This window comes from Leptodactylus fuscus, chromosome 10, assembly GCF_031893055.1.
Source record: "Leptodactylus fuscus isolate aLepFus1 chromosome 10, aLepFus1.hap2, whole genome shotgun sequence".
Lineage (NCBI taxonomy): Eukaryota > Metazoa > Chordata > Amphibia > Anura > Leptodactylidae > Leptodactylus > Leptodactylus fuscus.
In genome coordinates, this window is record NC_134274.1 from 88,823,437 (window position 1) to 88,834,359 (window position 10,923).

The 10,923-nt window shown below is 46.6% G+C and overlaps 1 protein-coding gene across 1 annotated transcript in view; it reads left to right on the plus strand.

Annotated features, from left to right (window-relative positions):
* The first annotated feature begins 1,874 nt into the window (after positions 1-1,874).
* The window catches only part of RBP3 (retinol binding protein 3), a 21,900-nt gene continuing 12,851 nt past the window's right edge, over positions 1,875-10,923 (plus strand). Inside the window, exons 1-2 of the mRNA XM_075288197.1 lie at positions 1,875-2,055; positions 2,167-2,213. Coding sequence (XP_075144298.1) covers positions 1,875-2,055; positions 2,167-2,213 — 228 coding nt within the window. The remainder of the gene's footprint in view (positions 2,056-2,166; positions 2,214-10,923) is intronic.

The following is a 10,923-nucleotide window of genomic DNA, read 5'->3' on the forward strand; positions in this document are numbered from 1 at the left end:
GGGTGATGTCCCAGTGTGGTGTAGGCTGATGGGTGATGTCCCAGTGTGGTGGTGACTGATGGGTGATGTCCCAGTGTGGTGTAGGCTGATGGGTGATGTCCCAGTGTGGTGGTGACTGATGGGTGATGTCCCAGTGTGGTGGTGACTGATGGGTGATGTCCCAGTGTGGTGTAGGCTGATGGGTGATGTCCCAGTGTGGTGTAGGCTGATGGGTGATGTCCCAGTGTGGTGGTGACTGATGGGTGATGTCCCAGTGTGGTGTAGGCTGATGGGTGATGTCCCAGTGTGGTGTAGGCTGATGGGTGTAGTGCCAGCGCCATGTTTGAGTATCTCCGCTGGATTCCCTACAGTAAATATAGGGGCAGTGCTTGGACTGTGGGTAAGATACCAGCTGGGTCACAGTGTCTGGGTCAATACGACCAAATAGCTCCTGACTGAAGGCTACGTTGCGTACCGTCCATCCCATGTTCTGCTATTCTGTTGTACTCCTGAGATGTGCACCAGTTATTGGGGTGAAGTAGTTGACCAAGTTAGTGGTCCTGTGTGGACCACGTCATGATGCCCAAGGCAACCAGTGATAGGGTATTCTCCTGGGGCATGGAGAGTGTGGGCATAGTTGGACATGTGCCTGCAGGTTGGGGCAAGAGGTGCCCAATGTCGTGAACCTGTTTCCAGTTGTAGCTCAGATCAGTATATCAGTATACAGCTATAGTGCCCGTGTTGGATGCTTTTTATGTAATGTGCCAAGACAACCCTAAGGAAACACAGAGTGGAGGAGAAGGAGTCATCCTCCCCGCAGGTCACAGCTGAAGATGCAGGCTCTCCATGGAGCAGATCAGCTACTGCGCCCTGTCATATCTTCCTAGAATTGTATTCTGCACCTTTTATGTCCTTACTAATTATACTTCAGTAAATAGATCCTGTGAAGTGTTCGCGTCGTGTCGGACCTCCACCCAAGTCACACATTGATATCTCGGGCGTTAACCGTCATAACACACGAGCTTCTCCAGAGAGGCCTGACCTGAAGATAAGCGACTACTTCTAAGGCGCGGCGTAATGTGCATCAGTTACTCACATGACAGTCAGACAAGTCTCGCGGCCTTCATGGTAATGGATTGCAGCAGATTCTGTTCCACGGACCAGTGATCCTGCCCAAAGTGGGCCTTAAAGGGATTCTATCATTGCCTTTATAACGCTATTCCTCTCTTACCTTTATCTTGGAGGTCTGCGCTGCCATTATTAAGATTTTTATATTTGTTTTCTTTATGCTAATTAGGCTCATACAGCACAGGGGGCGTGTCCTCGGTGCTCTGAGCGCAGCATTCCAGTGCCGCATTACTTCTGCTCAGTCCGGCATCCTCCTCCTCTGATTACAGGAGACTACAGTAATATGGCCGACGGAACAGCCGACTGAGCATGCCCATCAGACATTTTGCAGTGGCCTCGCTCACTTCTATCTGACTAAACTTTACTCACATTCTCCTGCTCCTCAGATTCTCCAACAAGCAGTCAGTGCTCGGGATCCTGCAGTGAGGAATATCACATCCATCCTCTATCACATCCATCCTCTACTTCCACCATCACTGATAGGCCTCCAGCCCACACAACCTTATATACTGTAAGGTGGCCACCTAGCACTGACTACTGACTGAGAGGCTGCCACTATCACAGCTGGGGGTAGACTATATATATACTGTATATACTGTACGTATACGGTCTCCATGCTATACCAGGCAGCTGCAGCCTCGTTACGATCCCTCTATTAATACAAGGTACTTTATTAGTCCTGGTGAGCAGATCAGCGGCAGATCAGGGCGGTATAAATGATTCTGTCTTCCCAATCTGATTAGGCGCCTGCTAACAGGCCAGTAATGATGGCTCGTCCCATTCCAGTACACCAGCGCTCCCATTCCTTCTCATTACTGGGAGATATTTGCAACAAATTAAGAGACATTCAGTGGGAGGCGGCCTGCGCTCTTAACCCTTACGTAGCCACACGGAGTCCTGCAGTTGTGGCCTCCAACCACCTGATGGCCATATTACTGGAATACACAGGTTGTGCCCCCTATAGCAAGCCGGGATCGGTCATCAGGATGGAGAGGTGGGGGTGGTAAAGCTGGGAGAAGGTACTAGAGCCGGGACTTTGGCTACCTCATTTGGTCTCAGGTGGCCACATGAAGTTCAGGACCTCCAGCAATGAGAAGGCCAATGGGGTGATATACTGGTTCTGGTGACAGTAACCTATCTATCTGCAGGGCTGGGGTGATATGCTGGTTCTGGTGACAGTAACCTATCTATCTGCAGGGCTGGAGTTATATGCTGGTTCTGGTGACAGTAACCTATCTATCTGCAGAGCTGGGGTGATATGCTGGTTCTGGTGACAGTAACCTATCTATCTGCAGAGCTGGGGTGATATGCTGGTTCTGGTGACAGTAACCTATCTATCTGCAGGGCTGGGGTGATATGCTATTACTGGTGACAGTAACCTATCTATCTGCAGGGCTGGGGTGATATGCTGGTTCTGGTGACAGTAACCTATCTATCTGCAGAGCTGGGGTGATATGCTGGTTCTGGTGACAGTAACCTATCTATCTGCAGGGCTGGGGTGATATGCTATTACTGGTGACAGTAACCTATCTATCTGCAGGGCTGGGGTGATATGCTGGTTCTGGTGACAGTAACCTATCTATCTGCAGGACTGGGGTGATATGCTGGCTCTGGTGACAGTAACCTATCTATCTGCAGGGCTGGGGTGATATGCTGGGTCTGGTGACAGTAACCTATCTATCTGCAGGGCTGGGGTGATATGCTGGGTCTGGTGACAGTAACCTATCTATCTGCAGGGCTGGAGTGATATGCTGGTTCTGGTGACAGTAACCTATCTATCTGCAGGGATGGGGTGATATGCTGGTCCTGGTGACAGTAACCTATCTATCTGTAGGGCTGGGGTGATATGCTGGGTCTGGTGACAGTAACCTATCTATCTGTAGGGCTGGGGTGATATGCTGGGTCTGGTGACAGTAACCTATCTATCTGCAGGGCTGGGGTGATATGCTGGTTCTGGTGACAGTAACCTATCTATCTGCAGGGCTGGGGTGATATGCTGGTTCTGGAGACAGTAACCTATCTATCTGCAGGGCTGGGGTGATATACTGGTTCTGGAGACAGTAACCTATCTATCTGCAGGGCTGGGGTGATATGCTGGTTCTGGTGACAGTAACCTATCTATCTGCAGGGCTGGGTTAATATGCTGGGTATAGTGACAGTAACCTATCTATCTGCAGGGCTGGGGTGATATGCTGGGTCTGGTGACAGTAACCTGTCTATCTGCAGGGCTGGGGTGATATGCTGGGTCTGGTGACAGTAACCTATCTATCTGCAGGGCTGGGGTGATATGCTGGGTCTGGTGACAGTAACCTATCACCCCAGCCCTGCAGATAGATAGGTTACTGTCACCAGAACCAGTATATCACCTCAGCCCTGCAGATAGATAGGTTACTGTCACCAGACCCAGCATATCACCCCAGCCCTGCAGATAGATAGGTTACTGTCACCAGACCCAGCATATCACCCCAGCCCTGCAGATAGATAGGTTACTGTCACCAGACCCAGCATATCACCCCAGCCCTGCAGATAGACAGGTTACTGTCACCAGAACCAGCATATCACCCCAGTCCTGCAGATAGATAGGTTACTGTCACCAGACCCAGCATATCACCCCAGTCCTGCAGATAGATAGGTTACTGTCACCAGAAACAGTATATCACCCCAGCCCTGCAGATAGATAGGTTACTGTCACCAGAACCAGCATATCATCCCAGCCCTGCAGATAGATAGGTTACTGTCACCAGAACCAGCATATCATCCCAGCCCTGCAGATAGATAGGTTACTGTCACCAGTATCGGCATATCACCCCAGTCCTGCAGATAGATAGGTTACTGTCACCAGACCCAGCATATCACCCCAGTCCTGCAGATAGATAGGTTACTGTCACCAGTACCAGCATATCACCCCAGCCCTACAGATAGATAGGTTACTGTCACCAGAACCAGCATATCACCGCAGTCCTGCAGATAGATAGGTTACTGTCACCAGACCCAGCATATCACCCCAGCCCTGCAGATAGATAGGTTACTGTCACCAGAACCAGCATATCACCCCAGCCCTGCAGATAGATAGGTTACTGTCACCAGAACCAGCATATCACCCCAGCCCTACAGATAGATAGGTTACTGTCACCAGACCCAGCATATCACCCCACTCCTGCAGATAGATAGGTTACTGTCACCAGACCCAGCATATCACTCCAGTCCTGCAGATAGATAGGTTACTGTCACCAGACCCAGCATATCACCCCAGTCCTGCAGATAGATAGGTTACTGTCACCAGAACCAGCATATCATCCCAGCCCTGCAGATAGATAGGTTACTGTCACCAGAACCAGCATATCATCCCAGCCCTGCAGATAGATAGGTTACTGTCACCAGAACCAGCATATCATCCCAGCCCTGCAGATAGATAGGTTACTGTCACCAGTATCAGCATATCACCCCAGCCCTACAGATAGATAGGTTACTGTCACCAGTACCAGCATATCACCCCAGCCCTACAGATAGATAGGTTACTGTCACCAGTACCAGCATATCACCCCAGCCCTACAGATAGATAGGTTACTGTCACCAGAACCAGCATATCACCGCAGTCCTGCAGATAGATAGGTTACTGTCACCAGACCCAGCATATCACCCCAGCCCTGCAGATAGATAGGTTACTGTCACCAGACCCAGCATATCACCCCAGCCCTGCAGATAGATAGGTTACTGTCACCAGACCCAGCATATCACCCCAGTCCTGCAGATAGATAGGTTACTGTCACCAGAACCAGCATATCACGCCAGCCCTGCAGATAGATAGGTTACTGTCACCAGACCCAGCATATCACCCCAGCCCTGCAGATAGATAGGTAACTGTCACCAGAACCAGTATATCACCCCAGCCCTGCAGATAGATAGGTTACTGTCACCAGACCCAGCATATCACCCCAGCCCTGCAGATAGATAGGTTACTGTCACCAGAATCAGCATATCACCCCAGCCCTGCAGATAGATAGGTTACTGTCACCAGAACCAGCATATCACCCCAGCCCTACAGATAGATAGGTTACTGTCATCCGACCCAGCATATCACCCCAGCCCTGCAGATAGATAGGTTACTGTCACCAGAACCAGCATATCACCCCAGTCCTGCAGATAGATAGGTTACTGTCACCAGAACCAGCATATCACCCCAGTCCTGCAGATAGATAGGTTACTGTCACCAGACCCAGCATATCACCCCAGCCCTGCAGATAGATAGGTTACTGTCACCAGAACCAGCATATCACCCCAGCCCTGCAGATAGATAAGTAACTGTCACCAGAACCAGTATATCACCCCAGCCCTGCAGATAGATAGGTTACTGTCACCAGACCCAGCATATCACCCCAGCCCTGCAGATAGATAGGTTACTGTCACCAGAATCAGCATATCACCCCAGCCCTGCAGATAGATAGGTTACTGTCACCAGAACCAGCATATCACCCCAGCCCTGCAGATAGATAGGTTACTGTCACCAGACCCAGCATATCACCCCAGCCCTGCAGATAGATAGGTTACTGTCACCAGAACCAGCATATCACCCCAGCCCTGCAGATAGATAGGTTACTGTCACCAGAACCAGCATATCACCCCAGCCCTGCAGATAGATAGGTTACTGTGACCAGAACCAGCATATCACCCCAGCCCTGCAGATAGATAGGTTACTGTCACCAGAATCAGCATATCACCCCAGCCCTGCAGATAGATAGGTTACTGTCACCAGAACCAGCATATCACCCCAGCCCTGCAGATAGATAGGTTACTGTCACCAGAACCAGTATATCACCCCAGCCCTGCAGATAGATAGGTTAGTGTCACCAGAACCAGCATATCACCCCAGCCCTGCAGATAGATAGGTTACTGTCACCAGACCCAGCATATCACTCCAGCCCTGCAGATAGATAGGTTACTGTCACCAGACCCAGCATATCACCCCAGCCCTGCAGATAGATAGGTTACTGTCACCAGAACCAGCATATCACCCCAGCCCTGCAGATAGATAGGTTACTGTCACCAGAACCAGCATATCACCCCAGCCCTGCAGATAGATAGGTTACTGTGACCAGAACCAGCATATCACCCCAGCCCTGCAGATAGATAGGTTACTGTCATCCGACCCAGCATATCACCCCAGCCCTGCAGATAGATAGGTTACTGTCACCAGAACCAGCATATCACCCCAACCCTGCAGATAGATAGGTTACTGTCACCAGACCCAGCATATCACCCCAGCCCTGCAGATAGATAGGTTACTGTCACCAGAAACAGTTTAGCCACCATTGCTCCAAAGAGCTTATTCGCATATTGACAAAAAAGCCATATATCAGCAACAGAGGCAGCGATTCACAAGAGGAAGCAGAGTTTGATTCAGGGTTCTGGATTCTAATGACAGTCTCCCTCTAACTGTTTTGGGAAGAACCTGCCTCTCTAGTGCCACCTATAGGTCGTCTGTAGACTCGATCTGTGGACAGAAAGGTCAGATGTTGACGTAAAGGGGAGCTCTCCATAGTGGTCACCACAGAGGCCGTATTCCGTGTTCTGTTAGATATTTTTCGTACTTTTCTCAGTCTCTTGAGTCAGGACTTTTTAGGATAATAACCTTTGTAGCTTTGTCTTTAGTATTTACCAGCTACGACCAGCAGATGGCGACATTGTATAACACATGTATTTCGGTGGGGGGCCCCATAACTCAGGGTTACCTACATTAACCATTTAGATGTAAGACATAAGTAACCAAAAGACGGAATAAGGATGGGATAGCAATGAGAGGGACGTGGGGGGCCCTGACCAAGGGGACGATACATAATACCGCATCTGATAGGACAGACCGCAGGTCACTGCCTTGGCATGGAATTGGAGGTGCACAACGGTACCATAGAGCCCAATAATAATAATACATTAATAATACATTTTATTTATATAGCGGCAACATATTCCGCAGCGCTGTACAATTTATAGGGTTCAGATACAGACATACATAACAAAGAACGTCATTTCACACAATGGGACTGAGGGCCCTGCTCAAAAGAGCTTACAATCTATGAGGTAAAGGGGGTGACACAGGAGGTAGCAGGGGCGGCATTGCTTATACAGTGTTCAGACAATTTTGTGCATTAGGAATTGTGATAGGCTTGTCTGAAAAGATGCCAGATGCAAGTGCCCGAGGCGCTGTCTGCTAGGGAGTCACCAAGGACTGAACCCCCATGTGAACCCCCTGCACTGCCGTCCCTCACTGGTAACCCTCCGCAATCGGGGACATTGTTATTAACTCCTTCATTGCCCGACACAACCAGACCGGTGACAATCGCCGGCGCCACCCCCCACACACATGGACACAACCCCTCCACATAGTCCTACAGTGAGATTCCTGGCAATTGTTGTCTCCTCTGAGCGCCATGAACTGAAAATCCAGAGATGTCGCCATATGGCAGTGTAATGTGGGCACTGTATAGCAGTATGATGTAGTGTGTACTGCATGGCAGTATGATGTAGTGTATAGTGTATGGCGGTATTATGTAGTGTATAGTGTATGGCGGTATTATGTAGTGTATAGTGTATGGCGGTATTATGTAGTGTGTACTGTATAGCAGTATTATGTAGTGTGTACTGTATGGCGGTATTATGTAGTGTATAGTGTATGGCGGTATGATGTAGTGTGTACTGTATGGCGGTATGATGTAGTGTGTACTGTATGGCGGTATTATGTAGTGTATAGTGTATGGCGGTATTATGTAGTGTATAGTGTATGGCGGTATTATGTAGTGTATAGTGTATGGCGGTATTATGTAGTGTGTACTGTATGGCGGTATTATGTAGTGTGTACTGTATGGTGGTATTATGTAGTGTATAGTGTATGGCGGTATTATGTAGTGTGTACTGTATGGCAGTATGATGTAGTGTGTACTGTATGGCGGTATTATGTAGTGTGTACTGTATGGCGGTATGATGTAGTGTGTACTGTTATGGCGGTATTATGTAGTGTATAGTGTATGGCGGTATTATGTAGTGTATAGTGTATGGCGGTATTATGTAGTGTGTACTGTATGGCGGTATTATGTAGTGTGTACTGTATGGTGGTATTATGTAGTGTATAGTGTATGGCGGTATTATGTAGTGTGTACTGTATGGCGGTATTATGTAGTGTATAGTGTATGGCAGTATTATGTAGTGTATAGTGTATGGCGGTATTATGTAGTGTATAGTGTATGGCGGTATTATGTAGTGTGTACTGTCTGGCAGTATGATGTAGTGTATAGTGTATGGCGGTATTATGTAGTGTGTACTGTATGGCGGTATTATGTAGTGTATAGTGTATGGCGGTATTATGTAGTGTATAGTGTATGGCAGTATGATGTAGTGTATAGTGTATGGCGGTATTATGTAGTGTATACTGTATGGCGGTATTATGTAGTGTGTACTGTATGGCAGTATTATCTAGTGTATAGTGTATGGCGGTATTATGTAGTGTGTACTGTATGGCGGTATGATGTAGTGTATAGTGTATGGTGGTATTATGTAGTGTGTACTGTATGGCGGTATTATGTAGTGTATAGTGTATGGTGGTATTATGTAGTGTGTACTGTATGGCGGTATGATGTAGTGTATAGTGTATGGCGGTATGATGTAGTGTGTACTGTATGGCGGTATGATGTAGTGTGTACTGTATGGCGGTATTATGTAGTGTATAGTGTATGGCGGTATTATGTAGTGTATAGTGTATGGCGGTATTATGTAGTGTGCACTGTATGGTGGTATTATGTAGTGTGTACTGTATGGCGGTATTATGTAGTGTATAGTGTATGGCGGTATGATGTAGTGTGTACTGTATGGCGGTATTATGTAGTGTATAGTGTATGGCGGTATTATGTAGTGTATAGTGTATGGCGGTATTATGTAGTGTGTACTGTATGGTGGTATTATGTAGTGTGTACTGTATGGCGGTATGATGTAGTGTATAGTGTATGGCGGTATGATGTAGTGTGTACTGTATGGCGGTATGATGTAGTGTGTACTGTATGGCGGTATTATGTAGTGTATAGTGTATGGCGGTATTATGTAGTGTGTACTGTATGGCGGTATGATGTAGTGTATAGTGTATGGTGGTATTATGTAGTGTGTACTGTATGGCGGTATGATGTAGTGTATAGTGTATGGTGGTATTATGTAGTGTGTACTGTATGGCGGTATTATGTAGTGTATAGTGTATGGTGGTATTATGTAGTGTGTACTGTATGGCGGTATGATGTAGTGTATAGTGTATGGCGGTATGATGTAGTGTGTACTGTATGGCGGTAATATGTAGTGTATAGTGTATGGCGGTATTATGTAGTGTATAGTGTATGGCGGTATTATGTAGTGTGCACTGTATGGTGGTATTATGTAGTGTGTACTGTATGGCGGTATTATGTAGTGTATAGTGTATGGCGGTATGATGTAGTGTGTACTGTATGGCGGTATGATGTAGTGTGTACTGTATGGCGGTATTATGTAGTGTATAGTGTATGGCGGTATTATGTAGTGTATAGTGTATGGCGGTATTATGTAGTGTGTACTATATGGTGGTATTATGTAGTGTGTACTGTATGGCGGTATGATGTAGTGTATAGTGTATGGCGGTATGATGTAGTGTGTACTGTATGGCGGTATGATGTAGTGTGTACTGTATGGCGGTATTATGTAGTGTATAGTGTATGGCGGTATTATGTAGTGTATAGTGTATGGCGGTATTATGTAGTGTGTACTGTATGGCGGTATTATGTAGTGTGTACTGTATGGTGGTATTATGTAGTGTGTACTGTATGGCAGTATTATGTAGTGTATAGTGTATGGCGGTATGATGTAGTGTGTACTGTATGGCGGTATGATGTAGTGTGTACTGTATGGCGGTATTATGTAGTGTATAGTGTATGGCGGTATTATGTAGTGTATAGTGTATGGCGGTATTATGTAGTGTGTACTGTATGGTGGTATTATGTAGTGTGTACTGTATGGCGGTATTATGTAGTGTATAGTGTATGGCGGTATGATGTAGTGTGTACTGTATGGCGGTATGATGTAGTGTGTACTGTATGGCGGTATTATGTAGTGTGTACTGTATGGCGGTATTATGTAGTGTATAGTATATGGCGGTATGATGTAGTGTGTACTGTATGGCGGTATGATGTAGTGTGTACTGTATGGCGGTATTATGTAGTGTATAGTGTATGGCGGTATGATGTAGTGTGTACTGTATGGCGGTATGATGTAGTGTGTACTGTATGGTTGTATTATGTAGTGTATAGTGTATGGCGGTATTATGTAGTGTATAGTGTATGGCGGTATTATGTAGTGTTGTACTGTATGGCGGTATTATGTAGTGTGTACTGTATGGCGGTATTATGTAGTGTATAGTGTATGGCGGTATTATGTAGTGTATAGTGTATGGCGGTATTATGTAGTGTGTACTGTATGGCGGTATTATGTAGTGTGTACTGTATGGCGGTATTATGTAGTGTATAGTGTATGGCGGTATTATGTAGTGTGTACTGTATGGCGGTATTATGTAGTGTATAGTGTATGGCAGTATTATGTAGTGTGTACTGTATGGTGGTATTATGTAGTGTGTACTGTATGGTGGTATTATGTAGTGTATAGTGTATGGCGGTATTATGTAGTGTGTACTGTATGGTGGTATTATGTAGTGTATAGTGTATGGCGGTATTATGTAGTGTATAGTGTATGGCAGTATTATGTAGTGTGTACTGTATGGCGGTATTATGTAGTGTATAGTGTATGGCGGTATTATGA